The 23,201-nt window shown below is 35.8% G+C and overlaps 1 protein-coding gene across 1 annotated transcript in view; it reads right to left on the reverse strand.

Moving 5' to 3' along the window:
* Positions 1–23,201, reverse strand: part of LOC113622927 (disintegrin and metalloproteinase domain-containing protein 20-like) — a 63,719-nt gene that overhangs the window by 35,163 nt on the left and 5,355 nt on the right. Inside the window, 5 exon segments of the mRNA XM_027111639.1 lie at positions 10,281–10,407; positions 11,014–11,041; positions 20,592–20,707; positions 22,139–22,247; positions 22,554–22,636. Coding sequence (XP_026967440.1) covers positions 10,281–10,407; positions 11,014–11,041; positions 20,592–20,707; positions 22,139–22,247; positions 22,554–22,636 — 463 coding nt within the window.

Consider the following 23,201-nt stretch of genomic DNA (forward strand, 5'->3'; position numbering starts at 1 on the left):
AGAAGAAACAAAAAAGAACTGCAAAAACAATAAAAATGGCAATAAGAAAAAAAAAAAAGACACCCACGAACAACCAAAAAAAAAAAAAAAAAAAAAAAAAAAGACATAGAGTGGCTGAATGTATACAAAAACAAGACTCATAAATATGCTGCCTAACAAAGACTCACTTCAGATCTAAAGACACACATAAACTAAAAGTGAAGGGATGGAAAAAGATATTTCATACAAATGGAAATCAAAAGAAAGCCAAAGTAGCAATACTTATATCAGCGAAAATACACTTTAAAACAAAGACTGTTACAAGAGACAAAGAAGTACATTACATAATGATCAAAGGATCAATCCAATAAAATATAGCAATTGTAAAATATACACACCCAATGTAGGACCACCTAAATATAGAAAAAAAATATTAACAGACTAAAAGGGAGAAATTGAGAGTAACACAATAATAGTAGGGAACTTTAACACTCCACTTACATCAATGGACAGATCATCCAGACTGAAAATCAGTAGGGAAACAAGGGCACACTCAGACCAGTAGAACACATATTCTTTTGAAGTGCACATGGAACGTTCTCCAGGATAGATCACATGCTAGGCCACAAAACAAGTCTCGGTAAATTTAAGAAAGTTGAAATCATATCAAGCATCTTTTCTGACCACAACACTATGAGACTAGAAATCAACTACAAGAAAAAAACTGCAAAAGACACAAACTCGTGGAGGCTAAAAATATGTTACTAAATAACCAATGAATTGCTGTACTAAAGAGAAGTTTATAGCAATACAACCTTACCTCAGGAAATAAGAAAAAATCTCAAACAACCCAACTTACACCTAAAGGAACTAGAAAAAGAAGAACAAACAAAACTCAAAGTTAGAAGGAAAGAAATCATAAAGATCAGAGCAGAAATGCATGAAATAGAGACTAGAAAAAGAAAGAAAAGATCAATGAAACTAAGAGCTGGTTCTTTGTAAAGAGAAACAAAAATGATAAACTTTTAGCCAGACTCATCAAGAAAAAAAGAGAGAGGGCCCAAATCAGAAATGGAAAAGAAGTTATAACCACAGAAATACAAAGGATCATAAAAGATTACTGTGAACAACTATATGCCAATAATGAAGAACCTACATGAAATGAACAAATTCTTAGAAATGTACAATCTCCCAAGACTAAACCAGGAAGAAATAGAAAATATGAACAGACAAATTACCAGTAATGAAAGTGATTACTGGTGAAAAAAGTGATCAGCAATTTTTTAAAACTCCCCAAAAACAAAGAACCAGACAGCTACACAGGTGAATGCTACCAAACATTTAGAGAAGAGTTAACACCTATCCTTCTCAAACTATTCCAAAAAACTGCAGAGGAAGGAACACTTCCAAACTCATTGTTCGAAACCAACATCACCTTGATATCCAAACAAGACAAAGATTATCAGAAAAAAATAAAATTAGAGGCCAATATCACTGATGAACATAGATGTAAAAATCTTTGACGAAACATTAGTAAACCAAACTCAACAGTACATTACAAAGATCATACACCATGATCAAGTGGGATTTATCCCAGGAATGCAAGGATGGCTCAATACCCATAAATCTATAAATGTGATACATATTAACAAATTGAAAAATAAAAATCATATAATCATTTCAATAGATGCAGTAAAAGACTTTGACAAAATTCAACATCCATTTATGATAAAAACTCTCCAGAAAGTGGGTGGTATAGAGGGAACAAACCTCAACATCATAAAGGCCATATATGATAAGCCCACAGCTAACACCATACTCAATGGTCAAAAGCTGAAAGCATTTCATCTAAATCAGGAACAAGAAAAGGATGCACACACTTGCCACTTTTTATTCAACATAGTATTGGAAGTCCTAGCCACAGCAATCAGACAAGACAAAGAAATAAAAGGAATGCAAATTGGAAATGAAGAAGTAACACTGTCACTGTTTGCAGATGGCATGATACTATACTTAGAAAATCCAAAAGAAGCTACCAAAAACTACTGGAGTTCATCAATGAGTTCAGTAAAGTTGAGGGATACAAAAGTAATATACAGAAATCTGTTGCATTTCTATATACTAACAACAAACTATCAGAAAGAGAAAATAAGGAAACAACTCCATTTTCAACCACATCAAAAAGAATAAAATACCTAGGAATATACTTACCTAAGGAGGTAAAAGATCTGAACTCGGAACACTGACACTGATGAAAGAAACTGAAGATGACACAGATGGAAAGACATACTGTGTTCATAGGCCAGAAAAATTTATATTGGTAAAATGACCATACTACCCAAGGTTATCTACAGATTCAATGTACCTACTGAAATACCAATGGCGTTTTTTCACAGAACTAAAACATATAATTTTAAATTTTGCATGGAAACACAAATGACCCTGAAAAGCCAAAACAATCTTGAGAAAGAAATGAGGTGGAGGTATCACACTCCCTGACTTTAGACCACATCACAAAGATACAGTAACCAAAACAGTATGGTACTAGCATAGAAAGAGACACACAGATCAAGGGAACAGAATACAGAGAAAGTCTAGAAATAAACCCATGCACTTATGGTCAATTAATTTACAACAAAGGAGGCAAGAATATACAATGAAGAAAAGACAGTCTCTTCAATAAGTGGTGCTGGGAAAACTGAACAGTTACATGTGAAAGAATGAAATTAAAACATTTTCTCAAACCATATACAAAAATAAACTTAAAATGCGTTAAAGATCTAAATGTAAGACCAGAAACCATAAAATTCTTAGAAAAAAACATAGGCAGAACACTCTTTGACATAAATCATAGATCTTTGGATCTGTCTTCTAAGAAAAACAAATAAAAGCAAAAATAAACAAATGGGACCTAATCAAACTTATAAGCTTCTGCACAGCAAAGGAAACCATTGACAAAACAAAAAGACATCCTACTGAATGGGAGAAAATATTTGCAAATGATATGACCAATAAGGAGTTAGTGGGGAGAAAGTGGGGAGGGGCAAGATAGAAGGGTATTAAGAGGTACAAGCTACTATGTATAAAAACAATAAGCTACAAGGATATATTGTATAGCACAGGAAATATAGCCAATATTTTATAATAACTATAAATAGAGTATAATCTTTAAAAATTGTGAACCACTATGTTGTACATCTGAAACTTACATAATATTGTAAATCAACTATACCTTAATTAAAAAGTATTTTTAAATGTGCCAAAGCCTTGAATAGACATTTCTCCAAAGATATGCAAATATTCTGCTTTAATTTTATAATTAATTTTATTAAAATATTTTATGCAAAAACAAATACACAAATGACCAATAAGCACATAAAAAGATGGTCAACCTCACTAATTATTAGGTGTGATTTTGTGATTTATAATAAGAAATATATATTTGGTCTTCTTCCTGGCACAGAACTCCTAAAACCCTTGGAATTTCCTGAGGGGAGAACCATAAAGGTGTCTTTTGTGATGTTAATGAGGTGACTTTTGGAAAGCCCCTATGTCACCTAAAAATGGGAGCTGGTCACCAGAGGAACCAACCTTGTGATTAGAGGGTTTTGATCCCACCCCACCCCCACCTCTGGGGATGGAAAGGGGGTTGAAGTTGGGTTTGATCACCAATAGCCAATAATTTAATCAATCATATCCATGTAATGAAGCCTCCATAAAAACCTTAAAAGGACAAGGTTCTGAAAGCTTTCCGGTCGGTGAACATGTGGAGATTCGGAGAGTGGTGCACCCAGAAAGGGCACGGAGGCTCTGCACCCCTTCCCACATGTATTGCCAGATATTTGTACATCACTGTATGTAGCAGCATTATTTTTTAAAAAATATTTATTTATTCGTTTGGCTGTGCTGCGTCTTAGTTGTGGGAGGTGGGATCTTCATTGCTGCGTGTGAGATCTTTAGTTGCAGCACAAGGGTTCTTTAGTTGCGGCATGCAGGCTCCTTTAGTTGTGGCAGGCGGGACCTAGTTCCCTGACCAGGGATCGAACACGGGCCCCCTGCGTTGGGAGCACATAGTCTTAACCATTGGACCACCAGGGAAGTCCCTGTAGTAGCATTATTTACAATAGTGAAAAGGTGGAAGCAACTCAAATGTCCATGGACTGAGGAATGAATAAACAGAATGTGTGTGTGCATACATATATACATACAACAAAATATTATTTAACCTCAAAAAGGAAATTCTGACACATGCTAGAATATGGATGAACCTTGAAGACCTTATGCTAAGTGAAATAAGCCAAAAAACCAAATACTGTATGATTCCAGTTATATGAGATACCTACAGCAGTCAAATTCATCAGGACATCAGTAGAATGGTGGTTGCCAGGGGCTGGAGGAAGGGGAAAAAAGGGAGTGTTTAATGAACAGAGTTTCAGTTTGGAACGATGAAGAAGTTCTGGAGATGGATGGTGATGATAGCTGTGCAACAATGTGAATGTAGTTAATGTCACTGAATTGTATACTTAAAGTGCTTAAAATGGTAAATTTTATGTTTTTTATATTTTACCACAATTTTTTGAAAGGTATACAGATTGAAGATAAAACTCTTTTTTATTCCCAGATGACACTGATCATGGATGTAGAAATTCCTAAGCAATGCACAAAAAAGCTACCAGAACTAATTATTGAAGTTAGTAAAGTAACAGGATACAAGGTCTATATACTAGAGACAAACAAATGGAAATTAAAATTTTTTAAACATCTTTTACAACAGCATCAAAAAAATACGTTATGCTTAGGGGTAACTTTAACAAAACATGTATAAGACCTGTACTCTGAAAGCTCATAACTTTACTCTGAGAAATTAAAGAAAACCTAAATAAAAGGAGGAATATAACAAGTCGGTGGTTCTGAATACTCGATATTGCTAAACTGCTAAATTGTCAATTCTCCCCAAATTGATTTATAGATCAATCCCAACCAAATGGACTATACTCCTGAATGTGAACTGTAAAATAATAAAGCTTGTAGATAATCACAGAGGAGTATATCTTCATAACCTCAATGTAGGGAAAAACCTCAGACAAGACACAAAAAAGCATTAACGATAAAGGAGAAGATTGACAAACTGAGCTACATTAAAATTAAGAACGTCTGATCATTTTTAGGTCACCATTAAAGGGTAAAAAGGCAAGCCAGAGTGGAGAGAAGACACATTTAAACACAATACATGTAACCAACAAAGGATTCTTATCCAAACATACAAAGGACTCTTCTTACTCTATAAGACAAACACAGACAAAACAGTAGAAAAATGTGCAAAAGACACACTTCACAAAAACGGATATTCAAGTAGCCAACAATCACAGGAAAAAAAGCTTAACATCATCAGATCACCAGGAAATACAAATTTCAGCCTCAACAAGATACCACTGTATACCCATCAGAATGACTAAAATTTTCTTTAGTTGACAGTATCAAGGGTCAACAAAGGTGTGGACAATAGGAACTCTCACACACTGCTGGTGGGAGTATAAACTGGAAAATAAAACAACAGAAATTTATTATCTCAAAGTTCTGAAGGCTAGAAGTCCAAAATCAAGGTATGTGCAGGGCCATGTTCCCCCTGAAACCTACAGGGGAATCCTTCCTTGCCTCCTCCTTGCTTTTGGTAATTTGGTGTCAATCTTTGGTGTTTTTAAGCTTGTAGATGCAACACTCCAATCTTCTATCTTCACATGGTGTCTCCCTTTGTCTCTTCATGTGGCATTCTTTTTATAAGGTCACCAGTCACATCAGATTAGGGTCTCAGCCTACTCTAGCAAGACCTCATCTTAACTAATAACATCTGAAATGACCCTATTTCCAAATAACGTCACATTCTGAGGTACTGGGAGTTAGGACTTCAACATTTTGGGGGTGAGATGACACAATTCAGCCTATAATATACACCAAAAAGAATATTCATAAAAGCAATTTTTCACAATAGCCCCAAACTACAAACAATCCAAATGTCCATCACCATTAGAATGGATTTTTTAAAATTGTAATACATGTATATAAAGGAATACTGTACAGAAATGAAAAAAAAAAGAACTACAATAACATGAAACAACTATGATAAATGTCACAAACATAGTATTGAACAAAATAAGTCATACATGAAATACACATACTAAATCTATTCATACTAAAAATAAAAAGTAGGCAATAAAAACTAAAAATTTATTTAGGGATGCAAGGTGATGTGGTAAAAATGTAAAGAAAATAAGTGATTACCATAAAACAGGATAAGTGTGACCTCTAATCGGGACAAACATTGTGATCAGGAGGGGACATAAAGGAGCTTCTGGGGCATTGGCAATGTTCAATTTCTTTACCTGCATGGTAAGTTACACAGGTACAATGAACTGTACTATTATTTTGTGTACTTTTCTGTTAACTGATATTTTAAAATAATGTAAGTGAAAGAAAAAGGAGCTTTGCTGGAAATAAAAAGTTGAAAAAATACTAGAGTTAATATCTTTATGTCAAATCAAAGTTCATGCTTAAATAAGTGGAAAGTAAGCAAAGTGCAAAAGTTCATATAGTATGTTGCCTTTTGTGTTAGAAGGGGAAATAAGAAAACATCTATTCATTTGTGCAGCAGAAATACAGTAAAGGTAAACTAGAGACTAATTAGGTTCATTTCTGTGAGAGGGGCAGGTAGGAATAAGGTGGAAAAGATAGAAGAAATGAGGAAGGGGTATGATACTTAGAATCTCTTTTGGACAGGTCTGACTTTAAGAACTATGCTGATAACTCACACATCCCACAGTACAACAACAAAACAAAATAATCAATAACAATGAGGGGAAAAACTAAAATGGAATTCAAAGCAGAACCAAATGAACTGGAACATCTGATACATGAGTAGTGTAACCACACTGGGGGAAAAAAAAAATTAACCCAAGTGATTTTTAAACACAGTATCTGAACTATATATCTACAAACTAAAGACAAAAAGAAGTCTAAGCAAATACTGAATTCTAATTAAGAGGTTTCTTTTTTTGCAGAGGTATAGGTTAGCAATTCTAAAACAACTTTCTGTTATTCTAGGATTAAGCAAATAAGTACAAACATTGTGTATAACAAGAAACAGTTCTAATCAATGTGGAAGAAAGTTACAAATGTGAAAGAGAACAGCGTAAACCCTGTGATGAATAAACTGGAATTGGTGTTATCAGTGTGAATTGGTTCCTTTTAATATATATAGAATAGGGCTTCCCTGGTGGCGCAGTGGTTGAGAGTCCGCCTGCCGATGCAGGGGACACGGGTTTGTGCCCCGGGAAGATCCCACATGCCGCAGAGCGGCTGGGCCCGTGAGCCATGGCCGCTGAGCCTGCGCGTCCGGAGCCTGTGCTCCGCGACGGGAGAGGCCACAACAGTGAGAGGCCCGCGTACCACAAAAAAAAAAAAAAAAAAAATATATATATATATATATAGAGAGAGAGAGAGAGAGAGAAGACAGATATGTGTGTGTGTGTGTGTGGACATATGTGTATTCACTCATGTCACACACATATGTACATATCTATTTCTTTTTCTTTTTTTTTTTTGGCCACGCAGCACGCAAGATCTTAGTTCCCCAACCAGGGATAGAATCCATGCCCCCTGCAGTGGAAGCACAGAGTCTTAACCACTGGGCCACCAGAGAAGTCCCAGTATATATCTATTTCTTAACTCTATCAGCTGACAAAGCCCAGAAGCCATGACACCCCAGTAACAAATGAACACACCTTGCACAAAGATCTTGACTTCCAAATATATTCTCCACCAAAAGGAACTAGGGGTCCTTAGAGAAATGGCTGCCTCCAGGGTTGGAATGAGCCTGGGATATCTTATTGTGCCAAAAATAAAGAAAATCCTCCATGAATGACAAGGTCATGTCAAAAGGACCTAAGAATCAGCTTGAAACGGTTCCCATTGGCCCAATCTGGGACAATCTGAGCATCAATATAAATTAATGAGAGTAAAGAAATATAACTCGTTGAATAAATAAGAATCCAAGAGTCTACAATGATATAAATAAATAAGCAGGGGGGGAAAGGAAAGCTCTTCTTTATAGCAGAAAGCCAACTAATAAACACAGAAGGAATGAAGGAATTAGAAAGAAAATCACCATTCGGCAACCATAATAGTAATAAATGATTTAGGCAAGAATTATCAGTGAATGCTACTGGAGGGTAAAAGTTCTGAAAAATAACAGGGTATTTACAGACCTCGAACTACTTCCCCCCCCCCCAAAATACCTATAAATTAGAAAAAGAAAAATTCTAACTTTACAGTGGAGTAACCTGACAAACACTACCTTAACCAAGTGATCAAAGTTAACATCACCAGGAATGGGACAAGTTGACAGCATGCGCCTCCACTAGCATCTTTTCCATGGTATTCCTAACAAAAGTGTATTTTTGCAATTAATATGTTAATTCAGAGTAATAGATCCAATTGTTGAATCATTCTCGTAATCCTGGAATAAACAATGCTTGGAATGTGAAAAAAAATGTTTTTAAGTGCATGAGGTGAATTTAATTATGAAAATATATCAAACAAACCCAAATTAAGAGACATTCAACAAAATAACTGGCCTAAACTCTTTAAATATCAAGTCATGAAAAACATGGAAGATTAAAGAACTGTTTCAGATTAAAGGAGACTAAAGAGCTACGACAACTAAATCTAATGCACAATTCAGGATATTCTTTTGCTGTAAATGACATTCTTGGCATCACTAGCAAGATCTGAATAAGACCTACAGATTAGATAATGGTATCATACTGGTTTAATTCTGATAATTTTACCAAGGCTATGTAAAAGAATGTCCTTGATTTTAGGAAATGCACACTAAAGTTCTTAGGGAAAATGGGCATCACGATTGCAACCGACTCTCAATCCAAAATAAAAGGTGTATATATGTGTGTATTATATGTGTATGTACACACACACACACACACACACACACAGAGAGAGAAGGAGAGAGAAACAGCAAATGACAACACGAGTTAGAGACAGGGAAAGAGAGACAGAGACTAAAGAATAAGACAAATATGGAAAACGTTAATATATGGGGAATTAGGGCAAAAGGTGTATATAGAGAAATTCTCTGTACTACTCTGACAACTCTTCTGTAAGCCTGAAATTATGTCAAAATAAAAAAACTAAAAAATCTTACACAATACAGAAAATCAGATACTTCATAAAAGTAAGAATCAAAGATGAGAAATTATTCAACCACTTAAAATAATGAAACACCACTTTTTTGCTACGTAATTGGCACTAAAAATGTAGGTGACAATACTCAGTTTCAGCGAGATTCTACAGAACTTGGTACTTTCATATTTTGCTGTTAGAGTAATAACAGGCCAAAAAAAAAAAAGTACAGATTCTAATGATTCTATGGCTGGGACTCCATACTAAGGAGATAAATACTAAGTACTGAAAACTCATGATACACTACAGCCTTATTTAAATACTGTAATCACTACAGCCTTAATGCAAATTGTAAATTGGTAAAAACTTAAGTACAACACAGGGAGAGTTTAAGAAAACAGATATAATCACTCATAGGAATTATTCAGTTAACAAAGTATAGTCTATAAAAACTAAGTAAACATGGAATAGCACATACAACAGACATAATATGATAAAGTAAAATTGTATGAACAGAATAATTACAAACTATGGTTTTAAAAATATCTACACACAGGGACTTCCCTGGTGGTCCAGTGGTTAAGACTCCATGCTTCCATGCCACAACATTGTTATAGTATCTGTAGGGTGGTGATATTGCTTAATGAGGTTGTTTTCCTTTTCTTTACCTTTCAAACTGTTAGTAACCTTACTATTTTAATACTGAGGAATATGCAACTAATAATAGAAAATAAGCTTAGCTACTATTTTAACATTAATCCTTTGTGTTTACAAAATGCATCTGGAAATATTTCAGAGGGAAAATAAGGGGGAAAACGTCATGATAAACTAATTTATACAAATACCTTTATCTTATCTTTAAACATGTATCACAGTAAATATGTGAGGGAGGAAGCTGCTCAAGTCCAGTAGGGAAAAGGTTACAAAAGATACATTAAAAATATTCAGACTGAAAGCATGAGCATCCTTACATCCTTTCTCAAAGAACAAGCACATTCTATACGAATGATTGTGACAAAGAATTTTAAAGTTCAAGAGCCTGTCACAGTAATGAGGTAAAATGTGGACAAGAGGAGTCTTGCCAAGCGTCTCTCTCGTCCAATACTCACTGAAGTCTCATTCGTTTTTCAGGGGGGCCTTTAGTACCCACAGTCTGTTGAACGTTCTTTGTGGTCTCCTTCTCCTCAGATTTTACAGTTTCTGGTATAGGTTCTGCCTCTTTCTTTGTCTGATCCACTAGACATCAAAAGCAGATATTTTTTGGAGGGGGAGGAGGGTGGAGGGATAAGACCAGTTTAGACAACAGTTAATGTGAATGGTTCAGACTCTCAAATTAATTTAGAACTACTTATCTCAAGTTCTAAATTTAGCTGTTTCATCAGGCAGATGTATAAGAACCAATTTACAAACAAAAAACCTGATAATACAAGCAAATTATGATACTAGACAAAAACACATGACATTTAAATAAGACATTATGCATAAAAAAGATACATAATTATTCTATGCCAGGTCAATGGGCAGTCCAATACCTATTCTCAATGATGAAACAGAAGGCCTTTTTTCAAACTTTTGACAACCTAGAATCACCTCAGCTTCTCCACACACCCTCAATACCTGTTCATCCCACTCTAATGCATCTTTCAAATACTAATATCACTACCACAAAAGCACCACCTTTTGGCAATCAGCAGATCAAAGGTTAGGAGTAACAAACTGGCATTAGAGAGTCTAAAAGGACAAAATGATCATAATTCACCTCACATGTTATGATTGTTACTGAGTTAAACAGGCTGTTTGGTCTTATTTCAAGTTTGATAAGAATTATCAGATGAACCATACCTGGGACAGGCTTTTCTCCAGACTTTTGCTGTAATTAAAAAAAAAAAAAAAAAAAAGTGGGGAAGAGGGGTGAAGGAAGAGGAAGAAGAAAACAGGGCAGGTTAGCAAAGCTTTTTGCTTCTTGACGTCATAATTTTCATTAAAATTACACCTGCATGCGAATTATATTATAAATGACTTCATCAAGAGAAACTACTATCCATGTACCATAAAAAAGTAAATTTATCATTTTCTACTTCTTATTCCTGTTCCAGAAAAGACACAAATCTAAAACTAGAACAAAAGAGTCAAACATAAAAAAACCGTTGAACATCAACAAAGCCCTTTGCCTCTGCACCGAGGCTACAATGCTTTATAAAAAGTTGCTAAGGAGAATCCAATGAGAGGGAATAATGGAGCCCTTCAAGACTCCAGAGGCTTATTTGCACAGGCGATATGAGCTATAAGTAAGTAGAATGAAATTTGGATGTCTGACTTTTAAAGTTGGCAGGTATGGAACGTAAAGAAAAAGAGGTATTTTTCTATGAATATAAGGCTTCTGTTGAGTGTACTATTAGAAATCAAACTGCAGGAAAAAATGATGGGGGCACTAGGAGTCAGGAACAAGGTCAGATCCTTCATTCTGCACAGCAATTCTTTTACTTCAGTGGGCCCTGTCATCTCCCTGTTCTCGCTACCCAAGTTAAATGCTTTAAAACACTTTCCTCCTCCTCTCCCTCCTTCTTCCTCCTCAAGGCTCACAACCTACCCCTCACCCTCAGCCAATAAGGGTGTCAATGTTCTCTCCCATCCATCTACCTCCAAACTTATTACACCTTTATATACAGACATATATACATAAAAAATACCTCTCTATACTTCCCTGTCATCTCAGAATAAAAGTGTTCTCTTTATTTTTATAAAGTTTAATGCCTCCATTTGTTTTCTGAATTTCTTTCTGAATTTACATGCCCTCCTTAAGCTTCTTATCTATTCCTATGACTAGCGACTACACAATTTTCTGATGTCACATGATCCAGATTCATGCTACAAACTGCCTACTAGCCCACTCCAACTACAAGTTCTGGGAACCATTACATTTAATAAGACCAAAACTGAGCTTCCCATTATTACCCATTGTACACAAAAGGTTAATATAGAAGGTCTGAGCTACTATCCTTAGAAGGGCCAGGCTGCGAGGTTGGCCTTTGGCTGGTATCTGGAAATTTGGATGTCAGGAGGGTTCCCACCATTTTGTAACTGATAATGGCAATTCATTATGCCTAGACTGTTTGTATAAAAAATGTTGTTTTTGCTGAATACCTGCCTTCCTTCAAAGAATGTGGAATTTTGGTATGTGCTAGATTGAAAGTACCTACCTGAAAAACCTCCCCCAAAAACGTGGGCACCAAGTCTCTAATGGACTTCCTTAGGCAGAAATATCACTTACATGTTGCTGCATTTTCACTGTTGAGGCAAGAGTGTACTCTGTATGACTCTTCATGGGAAGAAGAGAGTGTAAGGAAGCCTGCAGATGGATTCCTCCAGCCTCCACTAATGCCTTTTTTCCTTGTATCTGGCTGTGTAGCCCTACAATGTCACTAATAACTCCTGTGAGTGCTTCAAGCAAGTCTCCAAACATGGGGGTGGCCACGGGGATCCCCAACACAGCAACATTATTACCTGTTTATGAACATATTAGGACTTCAACATGTCTAAAGTAATTTGAGGGAACAAATAATTTTTCCTTACTTTAAAACAGGAGAGGATATAGATGGTGCAACATTGAGGAATGAGAAATCGAGAGGGGATATTCTTATACTGCTAGCACTGAACCACTTGAACTATACTGGACACTGGACCATATCCAGACATTGAAATAATGTCATTACCTAATTAGTGCACACTGTCTAATCTTTTCTAGTGAACACTGTCACACAAACTAGTAGGATGTGGTTTAAGATGGGAAAATAGAACAGAGGCGGCCTTTCTGACAAAATTTATCAGGTAACTTTGGAATAAACCTAACTGAAGCAATAGCCTATGGTGTCCTAGCAGCTTCTGAAAACAGCCCTGAAAAGACATTGATAATAAAAGGCACTGAAGGCCTGAACTCCTATCACATCAGTTTTGGTGTAACTTTCAGTAGTAACAAAAGTTAAAATATGGAAAAAGGAGCTTCAAGGAAAAATGCAGGACTTCTCCAATATTCTCTTGAGCACCCCCATAAAGGGGCAACATCCCTCGGATCCAGAAGTCCTAAGCTACAAATGGTTCTGGGAGACAAAATGGGTAAATAGGGGCTCACAGAAGGCTTCAAGGAGACCAAGAATCTATTTTCTTCTCCAGATCTGAGGAGAAATGCTGTGGGTTGGAGAAACAAAGAGATTATTAAAAGTCCTAGAGAACTTTGATTATTAAAAGTTCTCCTAGGTCTGCTACATAGAGTTGACATACTCTCTCTCTTTGTGAGTTGGCTTTTGGCCCCTGGATGGTTAAAAGAAGGTGAGGTTCTGGAAAATGACAACTTAAGGGTGACTATGGCTAAACCTTTACAAGAAAAATGTAAAAACTCATGGAAGCAGGTAGTCTGCAACCTGCTTAAAATAATTGGGAGGAAATAGGGGAAGAAGAGAGACAAGATTGGCCACGCCTGATAACTGCTGAAGCAGGATAATATCAATAGGTACATGGGGGCTTCATTTTTTATTATTCCCTCTATTTTTATATGCGTTTCTAAATTTCCATAACTTTCTACAAAGTGAAGTTTTTTTGTTTTAAGATTCAAGAGAGTCTTTGAGCTTTCTACAGTGTCCAGCCTAGCTCACCAGGATAGAACAGTACATGGAATTCAAGTCAGGACCCCTAGCCAGAGAAAAAGGAACTGTCAGTCAGCTGGAGTACCACAGAACCCAAACACAGTAGTAAGCTACTGAATGTTCTGGAGGTTGGCTAATGAAAATAGAACCCCTAACAACTATATTTACCCCAAATCTGTTTCTTTTCCTATATTCTGAATTTGGGTTCAACACCAAGTTGATTCTAATCCTAGGCCTGAAACCTCAGAATCATCCATAATGCCAATCTCTCCATATCCAACCACCAAAGTTAGGCAATGCTAAATCTGAAATATACCTTGAATCTGTTTCCTCTCTATCTATGGCCACAGAATTAATTCAGGCTTTCCATAATCTAACTTCCTTGACTCCAAACATCACATTTTTTTAAACATCTTTATTGGAGTATAATTGCTTTACAATGGTGTGTTAGTGTCTGCTTTATAACAAAGTGAATCAGTTATACACATACATATATGCCCATATCTCTTCCCTCTTGCCTCTCCCTCCCTCCCTCCCACCCTCCCTATCCCACCCCTCTAGGTGGTCACGAAGCACCGAGCTGATCTCCCTGTGCCATGCAGCTGCTTCCCACTAGCTATCTATTTTACATTTGGTAGTGTATATATGTCCATGCCACTCTCACTTTGTGCCAGCTTACACCTTCCCTCTCCCCGTATCCTCAAGTCCATTCTCTAGTAGGTCTGCGTCTTTATTCCCGACTTGACCCTAGGTTCTTCATGACCATTTTTTGGTTTTGTTTTTTAGATTCCATATATATGTGTTAGCATACGGTATTTGTTTTTCTCTTTCTGACTTACTTCATTCTGTATGACAGACTCTAGGTCCATCCACCTCACTACAAATAACTCAGTTTCATTTCTTTTTATGGCTGAGTAATATTCCACTGTATATATGTGCCACATATTCTTTATCTGTTCATCTGTCAATGGACACTTAGGTTGTTTCCAAGTCCTGGCTATTGTAAATAGAACTGCAATGAATATTGTGGTACATGACACATTTTCCTATGCATCTTCTATACCATGAATGGTTATCTTCCTAAAACAAACAAATAACTACATTATTTCGTTGCAACTGTTTTTAAACACTTAATGGGTCCCTACTACCATCATCAATAATTCACAGCTAGTCAGTGCTGAGGGTCAAGAAGATGAGGTAGAGGATATCTAAGTTTACTTCAAGAGAGGGTGTATTTGAAAAAGAATGTACAAAAATTACCACTGCTTTCATTTGTCTTTAGTGATGATAGTTATTGTTTTAATATTTCAAATAACATTTAATGTACCTGGAAACGTATATTTACAGGAGTGGTACCAGGTTATGGGTTTAAAATAGTGAATAAACACACTGGACCACAGAACTAACCAAAACTCCTTTGTCGAGCATATACGATTCTTCTCAATATGACCTTAATAGAAACTTTAAGTCTCATATTTCAGTACTCCTCCCTTCACAAACACATAAGAGTAATAAAACTTCAGAGTATTTTCTGGTTCCTTTCTTTTTTTTTTACAGGTACACTGAGGTATAACTGATACATGAAAAATACCTGCACATATCTGATATACACAATTTGATGAGTTTGGACATATACATACACCTGTGATACCATCACCACAATCAAGGTAATAAACGTATCCATCACCTCCAAAAGATTTCTTCTGCTCCTTTAGTTTGGGGTTTGTGTGTGTGTGTGTGTGTTAAGAACACTCCATATGAGATCCACCCTCTTACCAAGTTTTTAAGTGCACAACACCATATTGTTAACTGTAAGCAGTATGTTGTACAGCAGATCTCTACAACTTATTCATCTTATATAACTGTAATTTTACAGCCTTTTTAGAACTCCCTATTTTCCCCTTCTTCCATCCTCTGGCAACCACTATAATATTTTCTGTATCTGACTATTTTAGATACCTCATGTAAGTGAAATCATATAATATTCATCCTTCTGTGACTGACTTATCTCAATTAGCACAATATCTTCCAGATTCTTCCATGACACCACAAATAGTAAAATTTCCTTCTTTTTTAAGGCTGAATAATATTAAACTATATGTATATCCCATAGTTTCTTTATCCATTCATCTGTTGATGGACATTAGGGCTATTTCCATACCTTGGCTATTGTGGATAATGCTAAATATTCACAAAACTAATAAATGTGGGAATACAGATAGCTCAGGTTTCAAACTATATTACAAAGCTACAGTAATCAAAACAGTATGGTATTGGGATAAAAACAGACATAAATCAATGGAACAAAATAGAGAGTCCAGAAATAAACCCATGCATATATGGTCAATTAATTTACACCACACAAAAAAATTAACTAAAAATGGATTTAAGACTGGAATGTAAGATCTGAAACCATAAAACTCCCAGAAGAAAACATAGGCAGTAAGCTCCTTGACATCAGTCTTGGTGATGAGTTTTTGGGTTTGACATGAAAAGCAAATGCACCAAAAGCAAAAATAAACAAGTGAGACTACAGCAAACCAAAAAGCTTCTGCACAGCAAAGTAAATCATCAACAAAATGAAAAGGCAACCTACAAAATGGAAGGAAATATTTGCAAATCGCATATCTGATAAGAAGTTAATATCCAAAATATATAAAGAACTCATATATCTCAACAGTGAAAAAACAAACAATTCAATTAAAAAATGGGCAGAGGACCTGAATAGATATTTTTCCAAAGAAGACATACAGATGACCAACAGGTACATGAAAAGGTGCTCAACATCACTAATCATCAGGGAAATGCATATCAAAACCACAATGAGATATCACTTCACAGTTGTTATAATGGTTACCATTGAAAAGACAAGAAGTAACAAGTGTTGGTGAGGGTGTAAAAAAAAGGGAACACTTGTGTACTGTTGGTGGCAATACAAATTGGTGCAGCCAATATGGAAAACAGTACAGAGGTTCCCCCAAAAATTAAAAACAGAAATACCACATGATCCAGCAATCCCACTTTTGGGTATATATTTGAAGGGAATGAATACAAGATCTCGAATGGACACCTGCATTCCCACATTCACTGTGGCATTATCCACAATAGACAAGGTATGGAAACAACCTACATGTCTGTCAACAGAATGGGTAAAGAAGATGTGAGATATATATATGTTTGTGTGAGAGAGAGACATATGTGATACACACACACACACGCGCGCGCGCGCGCACACACATATACAGGAATATTGTTTAGCCATGAGAAAGAAGGATATCCTGCCATTTGTGAGAGCATGAACCTGGAGAGCATTATACTAAGTGGAGTCAGACAGGCAAATATGATATATCACATCACTTATATATGGAATCTAAAATGTTCAAACTCCTACAGAGGGTACAGCGGTGCCTGCCAGCGGCTGAGGGGGTGGGGGAAATGGGGAGATGTTGGTGAAAGGTATAAGATGAAATAAGTTCTGGAAATCTAATACACAACATGGTGATTATAGTTAGTAACACTGTATTATATATTTGAAAGTTGCTAAGAGAGTAAAACTTAAATGAACTCACCATAAAAAAGAACAGTAATTATGTGACATGACAGAGATGTTCGCTAATGCTATGGTGGTAATCATTTTGCAGTATATAAGTGTATCAAATCAACAGGTTGTACACCTTAAACTTACACAATGTTATTACACCAATTATATCTCAATAAAGCTGATAACAAAAAGTTTATCCCTAAGTATGTTTTTGATGCTATTATAAGTGGGATTTTCTTGATATCCTTTACTGATAGTTGTTAGTATACAGAAGTGCAACTGATTTTTGTGTGTTGATTTTGTATCCTGCAATTTCACTGAATTCATGTATTAGTTATAACAGTTTTTTAATGGAGTCTTTAGGGTTTTCTATGTATAAGATCATATCATCTGCAAACAGACAATTTTACTTCTTTTCCCATTTGGATCCCTTTTACTGCCTAATTTCTCTGGCTAGGTCTCCCAGCACTATGCTGAATAGAAGTGTGGAGGGTGGATATCCTTGTCTTGTTCCTGATCTTAGAGAAAAAGCTTTGTTCTTCACCACTGAATATGACAGCCGTTTGTTTGTTATACATGGCTTTTATGATGTTGAGGTACATTCCTTTTATACCTAGTTTGTTGTTTTTACCATAAAAAGGGTTTGTTATACGTGGCTTTTATGATGTTGAGGTACATTCCTTTTATACCTAGTTTGTTGTTTTTACCATAAAAAGATGTTGAATTTTCCCAAATGCTTTTTCTGCATCTATTGAGATGATCATGTGATTTTTATCCTTCATCCTGATAATGTAGTGTATCATACTGATTGATTTTAGTATGTCGAACCATCTCTGCACCCCAGGGATAAATCCCACTTGATCATGATATATGATCCTCTTAATGGGCTACTGCATTTGATTTGCTAGTATTTCATTGAGAATTTTTGCATCTATTTTTATTGGACTGTAGTTTTCTTGTCTTGTAGTGTCTTTTGGTCGTTGGTATCAGAGTAATGCTGGCCTCATAAAATGAATTTGGAAGTGTTCCCTCCTCTTTAATTTTTTTGGAAGAGTTTGAGAAGGATTGGTGTTAATTCTCTTTAAATGTTTGGTAGAATTCATCCATGAAGTCATCTGTTCCTAGACATTTCTTTGGGAGGTTTGTGATTACTGATTCAGTCTCCTTATTCATTATTGGTCTGTTCAGATTTTCTATTTCTTCATGACTCAGTCTTGGTAGGTCATATGTTCTAGGAATTTCTTATAGGTTACCCAATTTCTTGGCATATAAACTGTTTATAGTAGTCTCTTACGATCATTTTACTTCTGTGGCATCAGTAGTAACGTCTCTTCAATTTCTAATTTTATTTATTTGAGTCTCCTCTCTTTGTTAGTCTAGCTAAAAGTTGGTCAATTTCGTTTATCTTTTCAAAACACCAACCCTTAGTTTCCTTGCTTTTTTGTTGTTGTTTTTATTGAAGTATAGTTGATTTAAAATGTTGTGTTAGTTTCTGGTGTATCACTGATTCTTTTCTATTGTTTTTCTAGTCTCTATTTCATAATTTTTAATCTTTGTAATTTCTTTTCTTCTGCTAACTTATAAGTGGAAATTAAACAAAACACTCCTGAACAACCAGTAGGCCAAAGAAGGAATCAAAAGGGAAATCAGAAATTATCTGGAGAGAAATTAAAATGAAACTACATCATACCAAAACTTATGGGATGCAGAAAAAGAAGTACTAAGAGGGAAGTTTATAGCAATAAATCCTACATTAAAAAGGAAAGATCGCAAACAACCTAACTTTACACCTCAAGAAACTAGACAAAGAACAAACTGAGGGATTTTCTTGGTTTCTGAGTATGTGTTCATTGATCATCTTTCATGTTTTTGGTTTTGCATTTTCTGTTCCCATTTTCTAGATCAGCACTGCCCAAAATATAATGTGAGCCACAAATACAAGCTATATATGTAATTTAAATTTTTCTAGTAGTCACATTTTCAGAAAGAAACAGATGAATTTTATTATTTTTAACCAAATGTATCTAAAAGGGTATCACTGACATATAATCAATATTTTTAACTATTAATGAAATATTTTATAAATTTTTTGTACTAAGTGCTTGAACCCAGTATGTATTTCACACATAACACAACTCAGTTTGGACTAGCTGTGTTTCAAATGCACAATAGTCACATGTGCCTAGGGGCTACTGTACTGTGCAGTTCTAGGTGTTCTGCCACGAATGGCCAACCACACCTAACCTCTTACACTCTGTAGTCACTACTCGTCATCTTACACAGAGCTATAATTCATTTATTTATTTATTCAACAGATATTGTTTCATCTTCACGCGCAATTCATGAGATTTCTCTAAACTGGCTTTTTGGTCCTGAGTTCCAACTGTGGCCTCTGCTCCCTTCACCACCACGTCACCATTCCAACAGTACACCTCATCCAGTAGAGTCAGGGAAGGGGGAAGGAAAGGCCTATTCTAAAGTCATCTCAGGGTGTGAAAAATCTCAGTCTAAAACAACCCTTGGAAATCTCTTAAATAGGCCCTCCACAGGAAAAACATGACCTTGTGTGTACACAGCCCTGTAAAGATAAGTAAGAGCTGAGGCAAACCATAAGAATAACATGTTCACATATTCCATCTCACACTTACTTCTCTGCAAAAGCTCATTTAGTACCACGGTACGTGGACCTGCTATTGCTGTTGGAATGCCCAAGACAACATAATGGAATTCATATAGCTCCAATGTATGTTATAAGTCTATTTATTATTACTCCTGCCTCCTCCATTTATCATGCCAAACCCTCCACATCAAATGTACTATTCTTTTTATTACAAAGTTTTTATTATTCTATCATTTAAGGACTTAAATACCCTCTACATCAGGGTGGAAGGCAGCACGTACAGTAAAAACAGCATGAGTTTCAAATTCTAGTTTTGTTACCATCTATGACACTTTCAGCAACCTTCTGAATGAGAATATTATTATATTCAGTCCTCACAGTTTACGAAGATTCAATAAGGAATTAAATAAACTTAAGCGCACGGAACAGTACTAATTCCATTCCCTTTACCACCTCCTCCATTAAGTCCTTGAAAAACCTTTCTTTGATTCAGAGATCATTTTTTTAACTAACAAGGAAAATCAGTATTTTTAGGTCACATCTGAAACAGTCCTCAATTAAAAATAAATATGCCAGGAAAAAGTGTTGAATCAAAATTAACCACACGCATTCTCATTACCTGCACAAATCTGGGTGGAAATTTTTGTCTAAGGTCTAGGAGTAAAGCATCCACACGCTGTCTCTGGAAAATAGAGCTCGGTTCTTCTTTCCTTTTGACTTTAGGTTTGACTTTATCTATTAAAATATAAGGTCCAAATCAAAACATTGTCTAAACTACTTTGGTGCCTTATTATTTCACAAATCTTTGTCTGCCATGAATATATTCAAATTTTATTATTTTTAATGGCTGCTATTCCAAAGATAATCCCCCCAAATACGTTAAATATAGCATATACAGAGAAGCATTCAAACTCTGCCTCTGAAATGAGGTTAAAATTCTAACATTTAAAAAGCTGATATATCTTTCAAAGACATTTCGGTTTTAGCATGTAAACATGGATAAACATCGTTCTTATGTTTCCATAATTACTTAATTATGGAAAACTTTAAGGCTAAATTTTCCATAATTACCTAAGTCACATTCAGATTATTGGTTTGAAATTATCTTGTGTATATTTTAAGTGTATTAAACAGACTTTTCCCATAAAACCTAATAGGTACAAATGGAAAATGCAACTTTCATAAACTCAAGTAACCATACTCAATTATGAAGACTATAATCCACTGAAAAAAACAGGACAAACCAAACAACAGAAGATCATAAAGACAAGAGAGAAAAGAACTTGCAAGAAAAATTATGAAGCTAATCACGTGTGGGATTTTCCCTGGGAGGGGAGTGTGCTGGTGGACTGTCTATAAAGATAGGGTTCCAGTTAAGTTTTACTCCAAACATTTCATTAGGGTAGGGGCAAAGAGCTCTTGGGAGAAGTTTATTCAACTGATGCAAACTTTCCTAAGTCAAATGTTGTCGCCGGGACCTACTATTACGAATAAATATAACTGTATCTCAAAGACCATTCATTCCACGGGTCTGAATTTTATTTAAAGGCTACCTTTTCCATAGTAATTCATTCTAAGTTTCTATTTCTCTAGAAAGAAATGCAGAATATAGGTATACTGCTATAGATACATTTCTAGAAGTACTTTTATTAGTAAAATATGGTACAGAACAAGTAGCAGATTAGCAGCTATGGCAACTAGAGGACCTGGCATCACGACAGGCGGTAACATAGAAAGATCAGAAAACAGACTGTTCATCTGGAGATAGGGCTTTAAGAGCATCTCCCCTATTTCAAAAACTTGGAAGACTTGGGTTCCAGATTTCAAGATGACTCAACAGTTTGGTAAGCAGGAAATATCATCATTACTCATTCCTCATCACTGATTTCCCCTACATGTCCTAAATATTTTAAAACCTTGTATCAACTTATCAAAGATTATCATGTACCAAAGAGATTAAAATTTGTACCTGTTCCTATGGGAATGCTATTATTACCACATCTAGTTACATGAATCATAGCTCTGACAATGTCATCATCCTATGAAACCTTCCCACAGAGAAGTAAAACACAGCTAGAAATCATCAATAGCCATCTTCCGAAAGAAAGCAGCTTCATTCTCTGAGTAACAAAAAGTGTTTTAGGAGGGTCTCGGTGTCCCACCTACCTTGCTCTTCGTGATCTTTGAAGTGCCACCAATACCCTTTGGAAGGATGATATCGACAGTATGACATAGCTTCATCAAAAGCTGACTGAATGCCATGTACCACAGTAAGCTTAGAAAAAGAAAACAAATTCTGAATTTCTCATCAATCATCCAAACTTTACAAAGTGAACACAAAATATTACATATGCAAAGACAGTAAATCTTCTGCTTTTCAGAACCTGAATCACTATGTATCTAGGGGTGGTATATACTTTGAACATGGAGTTGGCCCACAGGAACCAATGCTTAAGATATTCTAATAGTCAACACTTTATACCAACGTACACAAGGGAGAGGAGTTCCTGTTTAATTCTCGGTAGCAAGGGAGTTCGGTTAGAAGTTTTCTTTAATGTTTAAAGTATGTAAAGACACTCACCACTCTAGAGTTTATAACTGATCCCAAGTCTGGTGCCTGATAGATCACTCCGGCAATAATATAGTAATCAGCCAGTGGGATAACTAAAGCAGCGACGAAAAAAAATGTTTATCAACATAGCTATGCACACAAACTGCTAAATACATTTCCATAAAAAGAACAACTAAAGTTTAACATTTTCCCACACTAAAGCTTAAGGTAGGGTTTGGCAATTCCTGTTTTTGTAAATAAAGTTATATAGGAAAATAACCACACTCATTCATTTGCGTTATTATCTAAGGCTGCTATGGCACTAGTTGAATAGTTGTCTCAGAGACCATGAGGCTCCAAAGCCTAAAATATTTAGTCTCTGGACCTTCACAGAAAAAGTTTGCTAAAAAAAACGTTTGCCCTAGGAGCAGTGCTTCTTAAACTTTAACGTGCTTTTGAATCACCTGAGTATCTTGTTAAAATCAGATTCTTACTCAGTAGGGACGATGCATTTCTAACAAGTTCCTAAGTGATCCGATGCTGCTGTCAGTCAACCACACTTTGGGGAATAAGACCTTAGAGCAAGAGAGATTTAGGGCCCAGGATGAAGATACCAGACACACTGAACTTGCCTCTGTGCCCCAGTCCGAGGTCCTACGGAATAAAACAGCGGCTAGT

This window comes from Aethalodelphis obliquidens, unplaced genomic scaffold (assembly GCF_003676395.1).
Source record: "Aethalodelphis obliquidens isolate GAN/ISIS:26980383/991018 unplaced genomic scaffold, ASM367639v1 scaffold10, whole genome shotgun sequence".
Lineage (NCBI taxonomy): Eukaryota > Metazoa > Chordata > Mammalia > Artiodactyla > Delphinidae > Aethalodelphis > Aethalodelphis obliquidens.